We start from the raw sequence: 25594 nt of genomic DNA, 5'->3' as shown, positions 1-25594 counted from the left end.
CATTTCATAAATATATGCTAATTTTCTCGTACTTTTCCCCATTTTTTACTATGTAATAGGTAACATTTTCAATTAATAATTATAATTCATGATCTCTTATAAAACAAAATAATTGTGAAAGATATATGAAGCAGTTGAATAAAAATCCATTAATGTTAACAAGGGCAAATAATGGGCAATGAGGCATAATTCAATTGGTGAAATTGAGATTTTATAATTTTAGAGGTCATGGGTTCAAATCCCGCCATGTGCGTGGGATGAAGTTACTATCCTTTGATTAATAACGAACTTATTAATTAATAAAAATATTAATTATTTATAATTTTTAAATATTTTTACATACATCTAGAGTGTATAATGATTGTGTACCGTTAGCTAAAAAAAAAAAAAATAGAAAAGAGAAAGAGAAGAAAGTTATAAGATTAAGAAGTTAAAAGTACATGGAGGTGGAGAAATTGAGAAAATTGAAAGTTAAAAATAGAGTAAAATACTTGGTGAAACAATATTAAAAATTTAAAAGAGATATCAAGAGGTGTTGTTTCTTAATAATAAAGTATAAGTTAAAAATATATTTTTATGTATCAATCGGTATTATATATATAGGGATAATTACACTCTTCTTTATGAGGTTTGGTGCAATTATACGTAAATTTTCTGTGGTTTGAGAAATTATATGTAGCACCCTTAATGTTTGCTTTTGTCTAACAAATAAGTCCCTCAGTTAATAAAAAATTATCGAATTTGCTGATATTATAAAAAAATAAAAAGAATTATATTTAACTCCGATTGACTTATTGCATGTCAAATAAATATTTTTATGATCAAATTATCCTCTTATTTAATGCATGTGAGGAGATATCTTCACAGTTATAAAAGTAGTTTAGTTCGTAAAAAATTGTTTTACCTGCAAAAATCAGTAATAAGTCAATTTAGGATAAATATCAATTTTTTTTTCGTTAATATCAGCAAATTCAGTGAATTTTGATCAAACAATAAGGGTTCATTTATTAGATGGAAGCAAACATTAAGAGTGCTAAATATAATTTTTTAAACTATAAAAAATTTACAAATAATTACACCCATAATGTAGGAGAATGCAATTCTCCCTTGTATAGAATTTCGAGTTTAGTAGTATTTCAAGAGAATAAATTAACTTTCGTGTTAAAACTTCTATACTGAGGCTAACTATGCTAAGTTGGGCAAATTGGATTTTTTTATTTCAAATTTTTATAGTATCTTTTACTTTATTTAATATATATATATATATTAAAGTTAAGTCTTACATTAAATAAAAAAAATAACTTAATTTTTATACATATAATATTTGTGTATATTAATTGAAGTAAAAGATTAAATAACATAATTTGAAATAAAAAATTTAATTCACTGCTAGAAAATATTATATATCTTAAAGTGAAAAAAATAACACACAACGTGATTATGTTAATTGGAGCATAGGATGAACAAGGTTGGTAAATTAAATAAATGTGGAAAATTCTTATTTGAATTAAGTTTGATAGGAATCAATTACAGATTAAGTATAGCATCTTTATTATGTAATTGATTATTATTTTTTAATTATATGTTAATTACATCACAAATATATTACACTTGTCATATAATTAATTTAAATTTGACTGAGTTGAATTTGAATTAGAATATGAGTGATTAGCCACTTTTCCTAAACTCTATGCTAATCACACCGTAAAGTACAAGTATTGCACTGTAATGATCTCAATGTAACTTTCAGAAGTTCATTTGTTGGAAGCTGCAGAGATGGGAAAAAAAAAGAGATGGATCGGTGCGTTTATTTGCATGTATAGAAGAAGAAGAAGAAGAAGAAACTGAAAGTTAGCTGACAAAAGACAAGGCTTTTTTCTGTGTCCTTTACCTCTTCTGGTTCGTGAGCAATGTTGTCTTTTTTTGGGACTCAACCCACATTTATACCCACCAAAACCCACAATATGCCCAGCAAATTTCTCAGAACACACACATTTCTGCACACTCAACTCCTTTATCAGAGCCCTTCTGCACTAAGATTTGGTGGGTTTTTCAAGATTCTTTTGCTTCAAAAGGCCTGATTCTTGCTCTTTTTTACTCCCTTTTCTTACTATATAATTCGACATGGGTTTTCCTCATCATAGCTAGTTCTTGTACCACAAGGATTTTTCTACTCCTGCATGTGGAAAAAGGAATCAATGGGCTCATTTCTTGAACATTTCTTTGTGCAAGAAGTGATTTTTTTCAATGAAAAGATGAAGTTTTCATGGAAAATGGAACATGCAGATGCTGCTTTTTTTTTTTGGGGGGGGGGGGGGGGATGGGGGGGGCGGTATTAATTTCTTCATGAAGTTGAAAGAATTGTTTTTCCTTCTTTTTCTTGTTTGAGTTGAGTATTCGGGATTGAGCCACAACTTATGTTGTTTTCTTGCTCCATTTTCAATCTAAGATTTATTGCATGTTCTTGATTTATCCTCGGTTCACGTAGTGCAATCATGATACTGTTTGTTGATTTTCAGGCAGCAGTTCTGAATCCACCTTACTCTGATACAATGTTTAGTTTTAAGGAAGTGAGTTTAATTGGATTTACTACATGTGAATGGAAGTTTCAAGAAAATCAGGAAATTATCTTCTTCAATAGATGTTTTAAGAATCCACAATTTTACCAAAATTTGCTTCTTTACCAGTGGGTAGTGTAAATACAGTATCTGAGCACTAAACTAATGCTTAATTATCCATGCATGTGTTTGTTGATATGTGTTTTCAGTTGACTAGTTTCGTTCTAGTGTTTTTTAATGTGATACTGAGCTGATTTTGATCAGTTCTGTATTTGGTAGCATTCTTGTACTATCGTCCATTGTCTGATCGAACATCTTAAGTGTATCTAAGCAGCATTCCTTGTTCTTGTCAGGTTGAACTTGGAGATGGATTATTCCGAGTCTACAAAGATGGTTTTTCAGAGGATTCAGAAGCTAGAACCTGAAAATGTGTCCAAGATTATCGGCTATCTCCTGTTAAAAGATTTCGGTGAGCTTGAAATGCTAAGGTTGGCCTTCAGCCCAGAATACATAATCCAGTCCTTGATCCAAAAAGTTAAGCAAGAACTCAGCTTAACTCCCAAACCGAGCTTGTCTGCTCTTGTTTCAGCTCCACAACCGAAACGCTCTTTAGGCTCCAATCTTCCTACAAAGTTCACTCCTTTTGTACCAGCTTCGTCTCGTTCTACTTGGCCGCCTGCAGCTCTTCCAGCTGAAAACAGCCAATTGATGTCTCAAGTCCCTATTGGCCAGTCTGTAATTCAAAACTTGCAATACTGGCCGGTGGCTTATTCGAATTCAGCAGCTGGAGGATCCAGTCTCGGGAATCAAGCTCAGTTCTTGTCTTTGGAAGATCAGTTGGGATCATCTTGTAGCTTGGCTGGTTCAGATTTCCATGCACAGAACTACTGCATGGAACTGGCAAAGCATCAGGTAGTCAATCAAAAGTCTTCGAGCTCAGCTGATGTCTGTCCACACTTACCTGAATCATCAATGCAGATCTGTGATAACTTTAGGCAGGGATATTGCAAGTACGGTGGCAACTGTAAGTACCTGCATGTACTCCAAATGGACAATGGTTACTGCATGGTTCTTAATCCCCCAACTTCAGATCAATCGGTGAATGGATCTGTTAAGCAGCTCGAGAGGGAACTGATTGAACTTTTGAAATGTAGAAGAGGAATTCCTGTTTCGATCTCTTCGCTGCCGATTCTGTACTATGATAAATACGGGAAGGTACTTCAGGCGGAGGGGTATTTCACAGAGGCTCATAGTAAAGGAAAAGTAGGTTGTCTCCTCACTCAACTTCTTGCTCAAATGACAAGCTGCATTCGACTGATTGACAGGTTTAGTATGAGAACATTTCTTGTTTGATGCATTCTTCAGCAGCAAAAACTGATTGACATTTTTCATGTTTCTTTTGTTGTTTTGGATGCAGACCACATGGGCAGCAATCTATTATTTTGGGAGAAGATATTCCTAAGTACCTGAAATTCATCGCAGAAAGACAGGAACAAGAGTCAGGTGGAGTTGGAACGTGCCAAGTTTATCTGACTTTCCCTCCGCTGAGCATATTTAGTGAGCAAGATGTCGACGACTATTTCAGGTAAGGAAGTTTTCATGAGATCGTTGAGTTCAAATATCCCTACAGTGGGTCTTTTGTATAACACAAGCTTTATCTTTATTTTCAGCAATTACGGGCCTGTCCGAGAAGTTAGGATCCCTAGCCAAGAGAAGAGGATGTATGGATTCGTGACTTTTGCTTACCCGGAGACAGCCGCCCTCGTCCTGACAAAAACGAATCCTCACTTTATTGCTGGCGCACAAGTACTGGTGAAGCCTTATCGTCATAAACCACTGGTCATTGAGAGGTAATTAACAGCTTCCTTACAATAAAATCTGTGAGTTTGTTTCAGTCCTTTTTCGGCCAATTGGCATGTATAGGAATGTCTAACGACCTTTTCAGCAAAGAAATCTACAAGTTTGTTTCACATTGTTTAGATAATTGTCGGACATGCGACACAGATTATGCTCATTTATGACGCTCTGCATAATCTCTGCTTCTGTCGTGTTTCTCGTGTCGTTATCCGGCTTGTTTTCTGTTATCCATTAAAGCGAATGCGTTACACGTGCATCTTCACCGGTTATATTCTTGATATGGAAGTAATTCATTCGAATATGTATCTTCACCTGGACTAGTACTTCTACATGAACTTCTAAATTTTCAAACACAAAGATTAGGACACTTTATCATATCAAGTCTTCATCAAAGTCGATATCCAAAAGCTTATTCTCAAACTTGATTTACTAGAATGCAAGTGGAGCTGAAGCACTTTGATTCATCAGTTTCTCATGCTAATGACCAAAACTTGAAATCTTTTTGCTCAAGTATATGCTGCTGTTCTTACATCACATACTAAATTTAAGGACGAGAGACGTCTGAGGATTTTGACAAACTTGCAGCATATCCTCTTCCCTCAGTTCTCTCTGATTGCATTCATGTACTTGCTCTAAATTTACATGCTTGAAGATGAATACACACAATCTCTGTGAGAGTGAATCTTCCTCTTCCTTTTTTGCCTAAATGTGGACATTTTAGGATTAGGATTTTCTTTCTAAAAGTAGTGTGTGATGTTCTAGTTGATGTATTTTCCTGCAGAAAGACGGAGGAGAAAGCCCCGCATCCAATTCCGAACGTTCCATACTTTCCAGATGCAGAATCCAAGAGCCCTCCAAGCAAGACTCCAACATTTTCCCATTTTACCAAGTTTTATGATATTGTTTCTTTTCCACTTCCAAAGCTCATTCATTTGGCATCGAGTAATTTGATTTGATACCCTAAATTACTCTATGTTGTCTATGTTTTTCCTCATGTAGCACCAAAACCGTGCCAAAACAAAACGTCGCCAAAGCAGCAGCTAATTGAAGAAAAAGAACAGTTGGTAGAACTCGAGAGGAAGCATGTTTTGGAGACAGAAGCTACTACTTCTTCGAGCCATAATCATGCCTCGATCATCAAGAATCCGAGCCCTCCAAAAGGTTGTTAATTTCCTACCCAAGAAACCATCTCAATTTTGTTGATCCTCATTTTTTTTACAACCCTCTTTCCTAAATAATATGACTATGTTTTCATGCTCCGTTTCTTTAACCTTTTTCGCCTAAAGTATGCTATACTTAGTGCAGAACAATATGAGCTTCAACTTGATTCTCTGGAAGATTTTCCACACATTGGTTACACCGGCAAAGGGAAAGTACATGACATCAAGACAAGCAACAAAAACCAGCAAAGGTAAATATTTCATTCTTGCATTTCTATAATTGGATATCTGCTCTCATTGTAAAACCGATATCAACATCAACATTTTGTCACGTTTCAACATATTCTGCATATTCGGCAGGCAAGATGAATGTCTCATTCATGCTTTCTGCGATCAATAGCTTCAACATAGTCTTTTTCTCTACTTGCTTTAAGGAACGATATGATGTTCGATTAATGTATTTATTTAGTTCATTGTGGCCGCATCACTCTTGGATTTCAAGGATATATATTTGCTTAAAAATATGTTTCCTCACCTTTTCTTTTCCTGATTTCATTTCTTTTTCATGAAATTTGCAGTTCTGAAGAGCTAAATCTTCCAGACAGCCCGTTCGGGGATTAATTTGCATATGGCATTTCACCAACCATATAGATCATAAACAGCAAAGGGATTAGAGTGCTGAATGCTGAACTCTGATGCTGATGCTGTTTCGGTGGTCTGTGTTTGTATACTACGAGTCACTCAAATATTGTGCGGAAGTACGGCGATCCCACACAAGAAAGAGTGACACTTAAATTGTAAGAATATTTTGTGTGTGTAAGATTAGATTTCAATTCATGTATTGGGAATAAGCCGAAACTGAATAAGACAACCTTAGATAGAACCTGCATGTTCTTGTACTGGGAAAAACACTTCTTGTGTGGGCACAAGAAGAGAACCTTGAGTACATATATGTGTTCTGATAATTTAATGATGTTGTAACTACTATGTTGTCAATATGGATGTGTTTTTGTAGCATCTATTGATCGTTTTTTCAGCTGACGATAATTATCTCATCAGGATCAGGGTTTGAGAAATTGTATAGGCTTTTGATAGGAGCAAGAGCAATGAAGATTATTTTATGTAGTTGAGTTCTTTTATTGCATAATGGTAAAATATCTAGTATTTTATTTAGGATTAAATGCAATTTTCGTCATGTAACTATAGCCCAATCCCATTTTAGTCCTTTATCTTTCTAGGGTTTAGATTTGGTCCTCTATGTAATTGAATTGCTCAATTTTAGTATTATTTTGATCGAAAAAATACCCAGCTCGCCGGAAATTGCCTATGTGGACCATTTAAATTAGGGCTGAAACCACATTGGTTTACATTTTTTTGACTTGCCAAATTTTCGAATTAAAAAAAAATAAATTACATGGCTTCTTTTTCAGCAAACACACTAAACACACCAAACACTCAACAAACACACGATTGAATAGAGAGAAATCCCCAAATCCCTAAAACCCGTCTCTCCCAAAACGAAGAACTCAACAAAACCTGTCTCCCGCAAATCGCCTTCACGTAAGTTTCAAAAATCAGACGAAAATCTGGTCCACGATGGTGATGAAACGGCCTGAGCGTCACTTGGGCTCGCCTCCGCCTATGTACCGTAAGTTTTCTATGTTTTAAAGTTGGTTTTTTTTTTTTATTGTTTTTTGAGTTATTTGTTGTTTTTCCTCCGCCTTTTTGTTGTTTATTGCTTGTGTTGTTTATTGCATGTGGTCCCATAATGTTTTTTGTTTAGTGTATGGTTGGCATGTGTTGTTTCTTTCCAGATATTATTTATTGCTTGTGGTCCCATATTTTTTATGATTTATATGTTTAAAATAATGCTCTGCACGTACTGTTACTGTTACTGTTGAATGACTATGTTTTTTTTTTTTTTTTTTAAATATTGTACAGACCCTAAAAGTGATTCTATTACACTTTCTGTGCACTTTGATGGTGAAGCCACACATGTTCCCGAAGGAAAGTACATAGGGGATAGTGTCAGTAAATTTAACTATGTTTTGCCTAAAGAGTATTGTATGGAGATATTGAATATTATATGTGATAGTGTTGGGATAATAAGGGATAGAAGGTTCTATATACTTCTTAACAAATGATTTAAATTGTTGATTGATAACAATGATTTTGAAAGGCAATATAAGAGGTTTAGAAAAGCTAGAGAGATGTCAATATATGTGGATGTGGATATGGGTGTGGGTAAGGGGACTGAGGGTGTTGAAGTTGGTGATGGTGAGGGTGGTGATGGTGCTGAATTGGGTGAGGGTTATCAGTTTCTGGGTAAGGGGGTTTAGTGTGCTGAAGGGGGTGAGGGGCTTGAGGGTGGTGAGGTTGGTGAAGGGGTTGAGGTTGGTGATGGTGAGGATGGTGAGGGGGTTGGTGTTGGTGAGGAGGCTGATGTTGGTGAGGGTGAGGGGATGAAGATTTAGTTGATAGTGATTTTGAGATGGAAGAAGTGAATGAAGAGGATGAAGTTTGTAGGCTACAGGCACTAGTTGGGGGGGAATGCAGTGAATCTTCTGAATCCGAAAATGAAGAAACATATATTGTTGACAATGATGGAGACCTAGATGAACATAGGGACTCAGATGGGGAGGGAACTGGACCTTCTTACCAAGTATTTAACCCTGAAGAAACCTATGACCCAACTTTTGAATTGGGGATGATGTTAAGCAATAAAGCCGAATTTAAGAAGGCACTGCAGTCTTATGCAATTAAGACCAAGAGAACACTAAAATTCATCAAAAATGACAAAGTGAGGGTATACGCAAACTGTGGAAATCCTGACTGTGAATGGACAATGCATGCAATTAAGGTAAAGGGTGAAGAAACTTTCCAGATAAACCTCTTGAGGGACCATCATTCATGTCCTCAAATTTTTGAAGTAAAAAATGTGAAGACAAATTGGATAAAAGATAAGTACTTGCAGAAGTTTAAGTTTGATCCGAAGAGATGTGTGAAGGGATTTAGAGTGGACATAATAAATGAGTTGAGGGTGAATGTGTCTAGGCATCTGGCTTATAGAGCTAAAAAAGCAGCATTAAAGGAACTTGAAGGCAGTCCTCAATGGCAGTACAGCCACTTTGGGACTATTCAGAGGATATAAGAAAGACTAATCCTATATCTACTGTGATTGTGGGAACTGAACAGATACATGGGGAGGAAAGATTTAGTAGATTTTATGTGTGTTTTGGGGCATTGAAGACTGGGTTTAAAGCTGGATGTAGGCCTATAATTGGGGTTGATAGATGTCAATTGAAGGGGCCTAATGGGGGTATTCTTCTCACTGCAATAGGTGTTGATCCAAACAATTGTTTATACCCTATTGCATATGCTGTTGTGAATAAAGAATGCATAGAGACATGGGAGTGGTTTCTAATTATTTTGAAAAATGATCTTAAATCTTAATATAACTAGGGAATATGAATATACATTCATGTCTGATAAACAAAAAGGCTTAATTCAAACAATTGAAGAAGTTTTCCCGGGATGTGATCACAAATTTTGTGTGAGGTATTTGCACAATAAGTTTAAACAAGCTGGATTTAGGGGTTTAGCAGATGTTCAATTCCATTGTTGCAGATGTTTAATTCCAATTTTTCATTTTTTTAGATGTTTCATTCCAGTTTTTCAATTATTTCAGATTCTACATTTTAGGTTCCATAAAATCAAAAATCCAAAAAGAGCAACAACAACACAAAATTTACAATTGTACATTACCAAATATAATTTCGAATCAAAACCAAATACACTTGTACATTCGATAATTGCAAAGGAATATTTTCCTTCTACTACAACAACAACAACACCACAAAATTTACCTACCTATTTCAACAACCAACACAAAATCATCAAAAGGAAAGCTAAACCAACAAAGATTTTTTTATTTTTCTTGTTTCTCTTCCTTAGCACTTCAACTCTGCTTCCAGGCCATTTATTTTCTCTTCAACAAACCTGGAATAATGGCCCTAGCCCTTTGGCATATTGGGGGATCCTCCCATGCAAAAAACCTACACCCTCCTCTCTGCCAAAAACCACAAAAATAACCCTTTAAACACAGCAAAAAAATAATTTTTTTAGAGAAATTCCAAACCAAGGTGGGTTTTCTTACCTTTTACTGCTGGCATGAGTGAAACCTTCTCGCCGGGTTCTCGTTCGTCCACGCCGTTCACATCACTGTGGGTCTTCCACAATGACACTCATTCGAACTTGTAACAGCGGACATTGAAGGAATTTTAGAGAGAGAAGTAGCAAGAAGAGTGAAATCGAGATTAGGGTTCTTCATTTGGGAAATGGGGTTGTTGCTTTCTCTTATATAAAGTGTATGAGGTGTTGTGTTTGCTGAGAGTGTTTTGCTTCTTTTTCGTGACGTGGAAAAAGACGTCATTTTTTTTTTTAATTCGAAAATTTGTCAAGTCATTTAAATGTCAATCAATAAGGCCCCAGCCCCAATTTAAATGTCCACGTAGGAGCGTAAATTTCCGGTGGGCTGGGTATTTTTTTGGCCAAAATAGTACTAAAATTGAGCAATTGAATTACATAGAGGACCAAATCCAAACCCTAAAAAGATAAAGGACTAAAATAGAATTGGGCTATAGTTACAGGACAAAAATTGCATTTAATCCTTTTATTTAATATATATACGTTCTGTATATAAATTTCTTTTTCAAATATATAAATTATATAAAGTTTTTTATATATGCATATATATATTAAATAGAATTGAGATATAATATAATTTTCACTACAAGAAAACAGGTATCAAGGATATGTTTAGAGACCCAAACTTTTCTTTATGATAAATTATTAATAATTTCTATATCAGAGATGGATTTAGAGACGATATACTACTCTGCTAAAATATATTATATTCCGTCTTTATTTTCATCTTTGATATTATTAAATGATTGCTTCAAAAATTGGGATGACTGACACTTAATTCTTTTGGTTATTTCCATCTGCATTTTCGCAGCTAATTTATTTTTAATTTACCGACGGAAATTTTCATCTCTGAAGTTGTAAACAGGAAATTTTTTATTTATGAAAATACTAAAATACAAAAAATAAGAATCCTTTTATTTAAGATTAATTAAGTTGAAGAATTTTATAAGACATGATAATATATATATATTTGTATAATTATAATGTATTAAAATTTTAATTTTAATCAATTATAATAAAACTAAAAGTAAATTTTTTATTAATTTTTTTAATAAAAAACACTCAATTCTCTTAATGTTTTCTCTTACCAGTGACCACCCCTTTCTTCTTCTCCCCTGACTTACCGTTTTCTCTCTTCTCAACTCCTTCTTCCTCTCACTAGTGACGATTAGGGGTGTTCATAATTCGGTTAAACCATTTGAATCAAATCGAACCGAAAATGTGATTTGAACCAAAAACCAAATTGAAAATTTTGGTTTGATTTTTCCAAAAAAACATTCGATTTTTGGTTTGATATTTTTTTACAGACCTAGTGAGCCGAACCGAATTGAACCCTTGCAATTTTGAATTCTTCTTTAGCTTGATTGTGTAAATTCTGAATGTGTTGGAAGATATGACGATGTATTTGAGTTTTGAAAAGAAATTAACTGTGGGGGGGCAGAAGCAGTAGCAGCAGGTGATGAATTAGAAGAAGAAGGGTTCGTGTTCATAATAATTTGATTAATAGGAGGTTGAAGCTTCTTGTTAATTTCATCATTCACTACTTGAAGCTAATTTATTGAAAAAGAAAAAGGAAAGATGGATGACAAAGAATGTGTTGATCAATGTAATTAATTTTGTAGTAATTTTGAGTAGCTAGTTATTAACTAGAATTATACAGTATTAGGGAAAAAGTATTATTTTAATCCGCTAAGTATGCCTAGTTTTAATTTTAGTCTGATATTTTGTTTAGGTTTAGTAACTTACGAAATTGCTTACTTTTAGTCCTCTGGCAGATTTTCGGATAATTTTACTCATATGAGTGCATATGGACTAAAACTGCCTTTCAAAAGTTGCATAGGGGTAAACTTGTTCGAAATCTGCCAGAGGACTAAAAGTAAGCAATTTCATAAGTTACTGGATCTAAACAAAAATTGACATAATTATCGGACTAAAATTAAAATTAGACATATTTAGCGAACTAAAATAATACTTTTATCCAGTACTAGAGAAGCTATGGAAGGTCAATTCAGACCTTTGGAAGTGGATGACAATTAAGTTGTTGTATGTTAGGGTGGGCGCAGTGAATTATTGATGAATTATAAGGATATAAGGATTGGTAAGTGAATGGATATAGGTATACTCTACTCAATTTTCTGTTGAAAAATAATGGATTGGATCTCTGTTTCATAGTAGCTGAATCAGTAAGAGAGGGTCTGCTTATTTTCTTAAGATTCTCGACATACTCTAAGCACATGCATACAGCATGAGACAACATGTGCATAGAATTTGCTGTGTAATTATATCTGCTTCAACTCAGACACCATACATCTATCACCTTGTTTGCCACCCAAGTTGCATTCAAAGTGATATTATGTCCAGTTTTGATGTTCATGAGGCTACTGCCACAATTTCTTATGTCATAGTTGTTCAATGTATTGACATATTTGTGGTTGTATTTACTGTATAATCCATCCCATTTATATTACATGCAACTTGCTGCAGATAATAATCCTAAAGAAATCTATAAATGAATGAACATGGAACTTCTTTTTTAGTTCATACTTTACAACTTGTGTATCTTACAATCTTTACAATGAATCTAAAGGAGGAATTTGTAAACTAATATTTTATGCAATTTTTTGACATGTGAACTAATATTATTTTGTAAACTATAGGAAAAAGAACTTGGTAGAGAAGTAACTGATCTTGAGGTATTTCAAAGATGACATAGAGAAAACAAAGGAATTGGGGAGTTCATCGACAATAAATCCAAAAGAATTAGTGTAAGTATAAATTGTCATTGGTATTTAAATATTGGTTGGTATATATATTGAGAAATTTTGTTAGACTTTTATTACAGAAATGTTTCTTTGTATCTAATGTACTTGCATAGGATAATTACCTTGAAAAAATGGGTTCTACTGATGTTTCTTCCTAGTCTTAATTCGATCTCTCAACTTGGTATGATATAACTGGAGGTCCTTCTAAAGGACACTTATATGAATTGGGAAGTAGCTCTTGATCTATAAGTGCAAGTTCAGTCAGTTCTACTCTTAGAGATGCTTAATGAGTTAACAAAAGTTGTGGAGGATATGCGCTCTAATGCTACTAAGATGGAAGAAGAATTTTCAATACGGGGAAATTTTTTTTTTGGTCCATTAACTTTGTCCGCAATTAATTTTAGTATACTAACTTTCGTTGTTATCACATTTTGACCAATAAATGGATCGATCAAATACGAATTAGGATGTTATTGCCAATTTTTCGGCTAATTTGGATATTTCCATAAAAAATTGCTGACTTGGAAAGGCCATGGTGAAAAAATAGCCAGTATAGCCACGTGTATTTCCACGTAGATAATGACGTGTATAACTGGTAAAAATATAAGTCACGTGCAAAGCACGTGACTCTTCTCAGCCAAATGAACGAGCAGAAGCAGAACTCTCCTAAATTCTTCAACCTTAATTTCTCTCCCCTCTTTTATAATTTCACTCTGATATTATGTGAAACCTAAAATTTTTGCCGCTAAAATGGTGGTGATGAGAGATCCATCCCTCAATGGCGATCCTCCCCCCGATTGCGGTTAGTTTTCATCCCTAAGTACCGTATTTTTTGACTCAACTATGAATAAATTTCGTGTATTGTCTTTGTCAACCACCCATGAGTAAAAATTGTGTTGAATGATGTTTGTTTTTAGCGTTAATGTTGTTGTCTTTTTCACATGTGAACACTGTTTTTTTAATTTGTTTTTTGTTCGAAAATCTAAAAGCGTGTGGTCCCTTCATGTATTAAAAGTTGTGTGCTGGTATGCATATTTGGTAGATTGTGGTCCTCTGTTGATTTTTCTATTTAGACGTTTGTGTTTTTCCTATTATTTTTTGTATTCTTTTTGCTATTGTTCTTTTTTTGACAATGTTATTTCTGTTGTTCTTTTTTTTTTTTCTTTGTGTTTCTTTTTTCCAGCCAACAATAGTGGGCACATTACAATGAGTATTCATTATGGAGGGAGTATGATAAAAGTAGGATATATGGGAGGGAAAATATATAAATTTGGCAAGGTTGAGTACAAATATGTGGGCCTTGGTACATTGAATGAGTTAGGCAACTATGTGGGGATTAGAGGGGACAAGACTTACTTTATAAAAGAAGAAAAAGTGCTGAAACAAATAACTTCAACTTCAGCCTTGAATGATATATTTGCTAAATTTCAGCATTTGAAGGAGGTAGATATCTATATAAATGGGTAGATAGTTGCTCAGGAGGGTGATGAGTTTGAGGGGGATAAAGTTGTGGGTGGCTTAAATGACAATAAGTCTTCTTCAGGGGGTGAGGAGTTTGATGATAGTGACAGTGAGTATGAATATAAAATGAAAGAAGATCAGGATGAAGAGGAAGATGTGGCAGCTGAAAATGAGGATTGTCCAGTTCAGGAGGATAAGGAGGAACTAGTAGATAATGTGATCAAGAGCGAGGCAAGGATGGAGGACATAGATGCAGGAATGATCATGGTTGATGAGGAGAATTTAGGTAACCTGTCAGGTGAGGAGAATTTGATATAGAGTGATTACGAATTAAACTCTAATAAGGGGTCTGGCACAGAGGAAAAAGGGGAGACATTCCCTATATTCAGTCCTTCGTGCATATGGGACCCTGAGTTGCTCTAGGAATGATTTTCAGTACCAAAAAAGAATTTAAGAACTACAATCCAGTCACATGCAATTAAAACAAAGAGAAACATAAATTTTGCTAAAAATGACAGATAATATGTGCATGCAAAGTGTTCTGATAAAAATTATAAATGGAGAATACATGCCTGCCAAGTGAAAGGTGAATGCACATTTCAGATTAGAGATTATGTTCCTGAGTACACATGTAACGTCTCATTTAATGTGAGGAACATGAAGTCAAGCTGGTTGTCCAAAAAATACTTTCATAAGTTCAAAACTGATGCTAAAAGAACTGTTAAGGGGTTCAAAATTGATCCAATTGAAGGTGCAATGGTTAACATCTCAAGAAATCAAGCTGCAAGAGCAAAATAGCTTGGAATGATCATGCTTTATGGAAATCCTACTGCACAATATGCATTGTTGTGGGATTATGCTGATGAAGTCAAAAGAAGTAATCCTGGATCAACAGTTATATTGGGCACTGATTAAAATTTGTTTGAAAGATTCTATGTATGTCTCCATGCTCTGAGAATGAACTTTTTGGTTGGGTGTAGACCAGGAATATGTGTGGATGGGTGTCACCTTAAGGGACCACATGGACGTGTGTTATTAGCTGCTATTGGTATTGACCCGAACAACAACTTCTTCCCAATTTGTTATGCTGTGGTGATGAGAGAGAACATGGAGATATGTGAATGGTTCTTAACTCTGTTGAAAAAGAATTTACATATTGAAAATGATTGTAACTATACCTTCACGTCGGATAGACAAAAAGGGCTTATGGGTGCCTTACATGAATTATTTCCTAATACAGAACATAGGTTTTGTGTTAGGCATCTCCATTCCAATTTTAAGATTAATGGTTTTAGAGGGTTGGCTTTCAAACATGGGCTATGGAAGGTTGCAAGGGCAACAATAGTTAATGAATCCAATGCAAGGATGAAAGAACTAAAGGATTTGAATGGGCTTATGCATGTTTTAATGACAAACCCCCAAAAGAATGGAGCAGATCACAATTTTTCACTTATTCTAGGTGTGATATTTTGTTAAACAATGCTTGTGAATGCTTCAATAACAACATTCTAGAAGCAAGAGAAAAACCAAGCTTATGTTTGGCTTCGGTTTCGGGCCATCTCAAAGATGGCCCAAAATCGATTTAATGTTTGGCCTTAAGCATTTTACCCGTTTTTGTCTTATTTTTAGGTATTTTGTAACAGTGGTGGGGGACAAAACTGAAATTTCTCTCTCTTCATTTACAAACTACATAATTTCTCTTTCCTCATCTTGCAGCCGATGAAGAAATCGTCTACTGCCTTCACCACGTCTGTTCATCTTCTTCCCAAATTCTTCTTCAGATCTAACACAATTCTATGACCCAAAGGTTTAATTATATACCGTTCGACTCCTCTCAACATGGCGAATATTTGGATCCGATTGGATTTCAGTTTTATCGACATCGCTTGAAGTCGGTAAAATCTCCTCCGCCGCGATTTCAACTTCGATTGAGCAATACTCGTATGTTTATACGAAATGGCTTCTATTTTTTTCTTTAAGGGAGCATACCAACCCTTTTATATTCAAGATTTCTCTTTTATATGATTTTTTCGTTTTCCCTTTTCATAGACTTTTGAATTAAAGATTAAATTTTTTTGTTGCGGTATGAATGCATATGCATTTAAATGACACCGATCCTGATTTTCTTGTTCATTTATGTTAGAATTTGCAGCTTTGATGCTCAAGGAATCCGAGAGCATGGTAACTACTTCAAAAAAAGTTGAAGGCATTGTATGATAATATGACAGTGTTGATGTATTGATATTGTAGTGTTTATGAATCCTGCAGTGAGATTAGGACCCAAGTTGAGTGAAACGGTAAAAGGAAAGCTGAGTTTGGGGGCGAGAATCCTTCAGGTTGGTGGAGTGGAGAAAGTATTCAAGCAGAAGTTCAAAATTGGCGACGATAAAAAGTTGTTGAAGGCTTCTTAGTGCTATTTATCGACAACAGCTGGGCCGATAGTTGGAGTACTCTTCATTTCAAATAATAGAGTTGCCTTCTGCAGTGAGAAATACATCAAATTCTCTTCTCCGACTGGAAAGCTACTCAAAGCACATTATAAGGTAAGTGAAATTACATAATCTTCTTGCATCAGCTCCATGGAATTATAACCTCATTATGTATCCTATCGAAAGATGGAATCTGAAAATCTTAAACATTACCGTATCTATATGCAGGTGATCTGAGTTCTGAATCGACTATTATCAGACAACTCAAATGTATCCAGACCCCAAGAACTCCAAAGTCTTATCATCAAACTTACCCAACTCGAATGGTTCAAGTCACCCTCACTCGTTGTTCCAAATGAAGTCTTGGAGAAGGTCCTGTCACTCATAGATTCACACAAGGACAAGAACTCGGTTTCACTTGTCTGCAAAGACTGGTACAACGCTTTTCTGATTTCAATATATTGCCGCGAGATTAGGGTGCTAACGTGCACTCCTCTGAATTTTTCTCAATTTTTATGTGATTTTTAGAAATCAAAGTTGATTCAATTATTGAAGGCTACTGTTTTGCCATCAATAATTGCTGCCATTGCATGTGGTGCTTTGTATCACTGAAGAAATTTTTCAGTCAATTTCTGTATACTTTGTACTCTTCTGAGACATCTCTCGGCTATTAAGTTACTTTTTTTCTGCACTAAGTCACTTGGATGCTCTTTTTCTGCACTAAGTCACTTGGATGCTGATTACTGAAAGAAATTACTATTTACCCGTGAAGTGTACTATCCTTCTCTCTCTATATAATGTGTTACAACTCTTTATGCGATTTGCACTTTCATTCTATTTGTCGAGCTTATTCTGCCGAAAGTAAAGTATTGCATTGCAATTGTTTACACATTGTTGGTCGAGTACTCTCATCCATCTAATATTTGGCTTTACCATTTTCTTGTTATTAAGGTATGTATCTTACTTTCGCTCACTAATCGTGATCTTAAATGTTATATTCTTTAAATTTTTAAGATGAAAAATGCTTAATTTGGTTTTGCTTCTTGTTGACGTTGCAAGGCATGATGAATTACTTCGACTGGTTTGTCATTGTGCTCTGTTTGGTTGGTTAATTTCTTGATGGGCTTCAATGTATTGTATTTCTCTTTCTTTAAAAAAAAAGTTTTTTTTATTTTGTTGAAAAAAATGTATGTTAAGTGCTTTTTTTATGTGCTTATATATATATATATGCATATAAGGAATTGAAGTTTGATTAGGGTATTTTGTTGTTTTAATAATGGTGTTCTAAGTTGTAGTTTGCGAGTTGCACATCTTTTTTAATGGATTGATTACTTGCTTTGTTTGTAATTTATAGTTTTTATTATCAAATCACATTTTTCATTATATATTTTATTGTATTTAATATATATATATATATATATATTATGGGTACAAAAATAACATATAATTTAATGATTCTTTGCTTTCTGCAAAGGCAAAGGTGGATTAGAGGTGTAGTGATGAGATTGTGGACATGAAGGTGACTTGTACATTAGAATTTTATGAATAAGGTGGGGTTGGTTAGATTCTAAAATAGTGTAATTAATTAAGATTGGATTGAAGAAAAAATATTTTTGCTTATGCATTCATTCATGATAAAGGATAAGATGATGAGATTGTTTTTGTTTTTTGTGATGATGACAAGCGTTTAGGTATGGAGAATAATAGTGGGTGGGTGGATGCATATGATGAATGGCGTAGCAGGTAAAAAGTAATGTAAATGAAGGTATAGGAACAGTAGCGGTTGAGATGGGGGCCTGTCGGGGCTAATTTAGCATTTACTAGTTGTAAAGGCTAGAAACGGAATGCCAACGGGCGGGTCACATTTTTATTTTTGCATTCACAGTTAATATCGATTTTGCTATAGGAACAGGGAGTTTTACTTAGTTGAGCTCTCATAATCACTTGGGATTCACTTAATATGAGTGTATATGTTAATTAATAATCGTTTCTCCTTCTTTGGTTAAAACTAGAATTTGATGGAAATAAAATACTCAATCAAATTGTGACAAAAAGTCAAATCCTTTTTATAAGAAGCAGCGAAAGATCAAGATGGTATAGTTTTAATTATCTTGTAATTACTATATTATACATTAACAATAAATTATATTCGCAAATTAGTGGTTGGTGAGAGTGTAAAATTGATTTTACACCCCCCTAAAATCATTGTAAAGAGTGCTTTTGAAAGAACAATTGAAAGAATAACTAATTATTTTTTGTCCACTTGATCTTTAGTGTGGTTTATCAATACCAGAATATTTTTTCAATTTCTTTAATATTTCATTTTTATGAACATATTTTTTTTATATTGAATATTTTTATCATTTTATTTATTATCTAAAAACTAAATAAATTTAATTATTATTTTTAGAATGTAAGTTTAAAATAATTTTTATATCTTGACAAAGAATCTACTAGATAAGCAAACATTAATAATCACCAAAACTGAACCGATATGGATTTAATTCAATATTCAATAAAATATTGCACATACCAAAATTTTTAGTCTAAGTCTTCTACTCAATCTACAGTTATCGGTGCATAAACCCAAAATTGTCCAAATTAAATATTAGGATTTTTTATTTATTTGTTTGTTTTATGTTATTATTATTATTATTGTTTTTTTTTTATTTTTGGTTGAGAGAGTTTTTAGGTTTACTGGACTTGTGAGATATGGGCTAGTCGGACGAATGATTTATAGGCCTTAAATTCATCATAATGAGAACAACGTCAACTGCAGATACTAACAGTTAGTTAATAGAAATAAGAATCTTGTAATTAATATGATTGTGGATGAAAAAAATTATTAAAAGTTGTTTCGCTTCACCATATAGATGCATCGATCGGACGACATAGGTTCTTCGCATACGTCTCGCGTGGAAAAAAATGTATGGACCCAGTACACGAAACGAATTCTCATCGAGTTTATGCACGAAGAGTTTGTAAGCTATCGTCTGCAATCATCAACTTTTCCACCCTCTGTCTGGGCTCGTATAATCGATAGGATGAATTCGACATTCGGCCAAAGCTATGTATTTAACCCGGAACAACTCAAGGGTAAGCTAAACAGGATGCGTCGTGCATGGCGCCTTTTAAATGACCTTGTTAATAGGGGAACTGGGTGGGGATGGGACTACGAGTGGAACACTATTACAGATGAGTTTGGACGTTTGGAGGAGCTCTGTCGGGTATTAACCTTTTTGTCTTAAATTTATATAGAATGCGGATGATACCGAACATCTTGTTTTAATTTGGTAAAGAAACATTCCACGTTGCTCAAATAAAAATTGCCTAAAAACTGCATATGTAGGAAAATTCAGAGCACAAAAAAATTGTTGAACATGGGATACCGCACTTTGACCTGTGCACCCAAATGTTCGCAAGGAACACCGCAACGGGGGGCGTTGCACGGTCCTCCGGACAACCCACGCGAGGAGGTCAGACTGTATCCATCGGCGACGATGAACATATGACAGGTGAGAATTCGGGTAGTCGCCGTTCGTGTGAGGATTATGAGGATACAACATTCTCCGAGTCACAATCGATGCCGACACCTGGTGGGTACTTACCTACTCCTGCGGCACAGAGTTTTACTTCACCATCTAGTAGCAAACGCCCAACAAGGCGCGGGATGAGCGAATTGCAAAGCAAGAAGTTTGAGACAATGGACAAGTTGCAAGAGTCACTGCAGGGAAAGATTGACAGAACTGGTGTTAAAGCTACGGAGTCTATCGAGCGTTGCGTAGATGAGTTGACAAAATTTAATGATCTGCCTGATGTAATCTTCACAATAGCGTTGGAGCGTTTTCATAGTCATAGCACGCGAACATTATTCCTCCGTTTAGATGATGACAACAAATTGCGTTGATTGTTCTCATTGGGAAAGTAATTCATGCTTGTCATAGGGGATTGAATATGGGTTAAATAGCTATGTGTGTTCTTGTTCAAGTTTATAATCGGTGTGCTGTCGCACTCACCATGGGGTTGCACATTTGTACTTTGTTAGTTTTAAAGTATTCGTCTATTTAATATGATTGCTGTTGCTTATTGTCTTAACTCGAGATTCCATATTGTGTCTCCTTTTTTTCTTTTTCATATACTAGTGCAGAACTATGGCTAGTGCAAGCGAGAGAGCTGTTGAAGACACAAATTCATCTAGTGGCAGCCCGGGGACACCCGGGACTCTAGGCAGCAACGAATCTGCTGTCCCTGAAGAGTTTTATGCTTTTAGAGATATGATCTGCCCGGAGCTGTTTAGAGAAAATGTCCCTCATAATACTAGTTCGTTGCAAGGCGAAGGATGGGTAGCCGAGATAATGACAACTCCACACACGGGCAGGTTTTATGATAATATTCGCATGACAAAACCATGCTTCTACGCTTTAGTTGATGCGCTAACTTCTAGGGGATTGCTGCCTCACGGTCAGACCTCGAGAGTTAGCTCCATTGAGGAGGTTGCACTCTTCATGCAGACGGTCGACATGCATAAACGACAATGCGACAATATGGAGCAATTCCAACACTCACTTGAGACTATTCACCATAGATTCCACCGAGTGCTATCTGCATTGTGCGCTATGGCACCCAAACTAATCACTCGCCCAAATTTTACAGACACTCATCCGAGTGTGGCTACCAATTCAGATTTCTACCCTTACTTTAAGGTAAAAGTTGTATCTTAATTATCTACAAGAAGCCGCCTTGCATTGTCAACTAAGTACTAAGCAATTCATAGGCATATAACTATGATCAATTCATACTTTAACATTTTTTTCAATGAACCATAGGATTGTGTTGGAGCGATGGATGGGACTTTGGTGCCGGCATGGGTCCCGCAGATAGATCAGAATCGATATCGATCTCGTAAAAGACGACTAGCTCAAGTCGTTTTGGCTATTTGTGACTTCAATATGAATTTTACATACGTGTATGCTGGGTGGGAAGGGAGTGCGGGTGACGCACGTGTCTTGAACCATGCTATATCACAGGACCGAAATTTCCCTTTTCCTCCAAATGGTGAGTAAACAAGTTAACACAATTCCATTATACTCCATAGTTATTCAGAAAGAAGCAATCCTTATATTATCAATGCTGATAATAATTTATGAAGTACTGCAGGCAAGTATTATCTAGTGGATGCTCGATTTACAAACTATCAATGTTTTCTTGCGCCTTATAGAGGTACTCGATACCACCTAGCCGAGTATAGGGGCCATGGTCTCCGATATCGTACCCCACATGACCTATTTAACCATGCCCATTCTCGTTTGCGAAATGTAATTGAGCATTGCTTTGGAGTACTGAAGAAGCAGTTTCCAATATTACAGTGGGGGATGGCGAGCTACCTTCTTCAGCACCAAGTGTATTTAGTTATTGCTTGTTGTACACTTCATAACTTCATCGTAGGTTCAGTCATGATGACATCATTTTCAACGAACCAGAAGATGAAATTACTCCCGATATGGATGCATTTTACCATAGAGGACATCCTACTGTGACTGAACTAAAAGCACAACGCATATTCCACGACAACATAACAATGCAAATGTGGGCATCTTATAATCCAACCTAGGCATTGGTAAACGTAATGTGCAACTTGTGACTAGCATGTAACAAGTACGAAATGAGGATTGTGATCCAAAATTGGTTAAGGCCGTTACATTCAGCCTAGTATACTACCTTTAAATGTGTTCGACATATAATTTAGATGTTCATAAGATTTTAATTATGATATCAGCTCGGTGTATACATGCTTTATATTTTATACTTTAAGATTAGTTGTTGCATGCATGGCATATCGTAGATACTTGGAACGGGCTGGCTTTCCACAGGAGGAGCATTGGACATTAAATGTTGAGCAGCGCTTAATGTGGATGATTGTGGATGACATCACCCGAGTCCCCATGAGAGATGATCGACGTGCGGAGGCACACATGAATCAGTGGGTTCGTGGATTACGACGGCATTTTGGGTATCATTACATACAGGATCAGGTCCGTCAGAAATTCTATGAATTGAAAGAGCGATTTTGTCAGTACCACGAAATCACTCAGATACCAGGAATTTATTATGATGTTGAAACATTTTGTATGGATTTTCCTGACGAGCTACGACCACATACGACACGGGTATGTCATGTTATCGCTTTAATTAAATCATTGCAACCTAGTAACTGTTTATTCTGTATTAGTATTTATTTTTCATTGACTGATTGTCAATATGAACCTGTTGTAGATCTACCCGTTGGCTAGACGATACTACATGTACCCAAAGCCTCATTACCCCAGCATGCTCGAGATATGGGGCCCAATTAGACTACCCCTTGGTCCAGCTGAGATGCACAGTGACAGGGGGCATAGCCGAGATAACGCACTGCGTAGTTTTGTGAGAGGTGGCGAAGAAGCCCCCATTATCATATCGGGATCCACTGCACCAACTCACCAAAGCATACACATATAGCCAGTTGGGATGTTGAGGAACAGGTAGCTCGTGGGGATGGTGGCCCACGATTGGCGCGCAATATTTCATTAGTGCCACGTAGAAATCTGGACATGGGTTCGGGAGTTGGTGGGATCGGGTCATGGACAGATTACATTCGTCGCTTTGGCGTGAAATCCGACCGTGGAGGCCATTCGTATAGTGAGGGAGACAGTACAGCACGCTCGCGGCGACCAACCGAAATTCCACCACGTCGACGTGACGGTCCTTAAGTATTAGTGGTGTTGTTGTAGAATATGTGAGCCAGTCACTTGTTGTCATATGTTAATTACAAAGTTAACGGGAACATGATTGTGTGCGTCATTTATCATTCAATGACTTAAGGGTTTCATTGTCGTAGTTTAATTGGACAATACGCCGTATTAATCCAAAATATATTTTTCAAACCTTCTGTAGTTATAAATTATAATTAGTTAATGCTGGATTATGTGGATCTTCAAATTATAAAAAATTGAAGGATGCATTAGAGGGTTGATATAGATTTTAGATGTATAATATTTTCTCTGGTGAGGTTTGTATTTGATTTTTAAATACAAATACATTTTATTTTAACCACTTAATATTTTGTACGTAATATTTTCTACATCATTGAAATAATTAAAAAATTTAAAAAATACAAAATAATATAACAATTCTATGCGGTTAATTCATATATTACATTATTTGAATAATATATTTAAATTTATCACCTCGAACAGAACGTCTAACAAAAATACTGTTAATCTATTACTAGAGTGCATTTAATTATTTATAAAAGTGTATTTACATAAATTATTTTTTTTTACATTTCCATACATATATAATTAGAAAATAATATTTATTTTAATCCACTCACAACTAAATAAATTATATATATTTTTATACATATATATAAAAGAGACATGATTTGACAATGAACAGTACTTTTTGTCTCCCCACCACCCAACATCAAACATACCATACTTATTTTATATTATCTCCAAAAACAAATCCAAACATACACACTATCTCTAACTTATTTTTATTTATCTTTTTTTTTCTCTCTCTATCTCCACAAAATATCCAAAAATAAGTTAAACACAAAACCAAACATTATGCAATATTGTCAATGCTCGAATGGCTTATGGAGTATTTGAGGAAGAGACTTCAACAAAACAGAGATAGGGCTTTGAAAAGGTGGAATAGGGTGTTGTGTCCTAAAATTCAAAAGATAAATGACAAAAATATTGAGAAGCTTGGTGATTGCATACAAATTAAATCTGATGACAAGCATTACCAAATATCTTGTTTTGATGGGACACAATATAGTGTGGATCTTGTAGAGATGACATGTTGATGTAGAAGGCGGGATTTGAGTGGGATACCTTGTAAACATGTTGTGAGTACAATATTTTGTCAAGGAGAGGATTTAAAGAAATGCACACATCAATGTTGCAGGGCTGAAACTTATTTGAAGGCCTATCGACATCCAATACTTCCAATCAATGGGAGGGATGAATGGAAGAAGAGTGACTTGAGGGCTGTCAAAAGGGTGGGCAGGCCCCCTAAATCAAGTAGAAGACTCGAACAAGATGAGCCAGTGCTAAAAGTGAAGAAAATAAGAGGTGCTCCAATGCTTAAGGAAGGTTCATCCAGGATGAAAAGGCAACATACCACTGTTAAGTGCGGAAAATGCGGCGGCCAAGGACATAATGCTAGAGGTTGTGCTACCAAAACTGTATCAAATGAGTATATCTCTGATGCTCTGGCCAAGTCCCTCGAACAGGACAACAAGAGAAAATGCAGGTATATTTTTCTATAATTGTTTTATTTTGGCATATTTTTATGTCATTATTTCAATTTTTTTAATTTTCTGTAAAATTTTATAGGTTAGAAGAAAGAGTAAGGCAATCATGTAAGAAGCAGAACCTATATTGCATATGAGAACAAGAAGTGTAAGATTTTATTTGTTTCATTATTTCCAAAACTATTGCTTTTGTGTTGTTGTTTTAATAATTGTGTGTTGGTTGTATATAGGGACATATCCCAACTGCTGCTCCTGTCGCTACAAAACTTCATAATAGAAAAGCTCCAAAGCCATCTGCAATTGCACCAAGTATGTTTGAGCAATTTCAACAGTGCTAGAAATGGGTGAAAATTAAGGAGCCAACTTCTTTTGTTGATGCTGAAGTGGGTAGAAATTCAGTGGATGAGCAAGGAAGTTTAGTATCAACCCCATCTATTGTCAAAGGGGGAAAAATTTGTCACTTTATCAAATCTTAGTAATGCCATGAGTGAACTGCAAAAAGGCAAGAAAAAGGCCTAAAACTTTTGATGTATTGTCAAAAAACCAGTAATATTTTGGCAGAGACTTGTATTCTTTTTTGCAGAAATGTTTTTGACTGAAACTGCATAGTTTGGAAACTGTTCTGAAACTGGAAATGTAGATGTGCAGAAATTTGATGTTTCAATTGTGCAGAAATTTCATGTTCCAATTGTGTAGAAATTTGATGTGATGTGCAGAAATTTCATGTTCCAATTGTGCAGAAATTTGATGTGCAGTAATTTCATATTGAAATTGTGCAGAAATTTCATGTTCCAATTGTGTAGAAATTTGATGTGATGTGCAGAAATTTCATGTTCCAATTGTGCAGAAATTTGATGTG

The 25594-nt window shown here is 35.2% G+C and overlaps 1 protein-coding gene across 1 annotated transcript; it reads left to right on the top strand.

The window, feature by feature from the left end:
* Nucleotides 1-1987: 1987 nt before the first annotated feature.
* LOC105178776 (zinc finger CCCH domain-containing protein 18) lies at nt 1988-6659 on the top strand. Its single transcript, XM_011102325.2, has 8 exons — nt 1988-2043; nt 2912-3883; nt 3976-4143; nt 4229-4408; nt 5197-5273; nt 5415-5576; nt 5721-5826; nt 6154-6659. Exons 2-8 carry the CDS (start codon nt 2925-2927, stop codon nt 6194-6196), a joined length of 1695 nt encoding a protein of 564 aa, XP_011100627.1. The 5' UTR covers nt 1988-2043; nt 2912-2924; the 3' UTR covers nt 6197-6659.
* The last annotated feature ends 18935 nt before the right edge of the window (nt 6660-25594 follow it).

This window comes from Sesamum indicum, unplaced genomic scaffold (genome assembly GCF_000512975.1).
Source record: "Sesamum indicum cultivar Zhongzhi No. 13 unplaced genomic scaffold, S_indicum_v1.0 scaffold00057, whole genome shotgun sequence".
Lineage (NCBI taxonomy): Eukaryota > Viridiplantae > Streptophyta > Magnoliopsida > Lamiales > Pedaliaceae > Sesamum > Sesamum indicum.
Note: the sequence above shows the minus strand (reverse complement) of the source record. Positions and strands in the feature narration are given on the sequence as shown.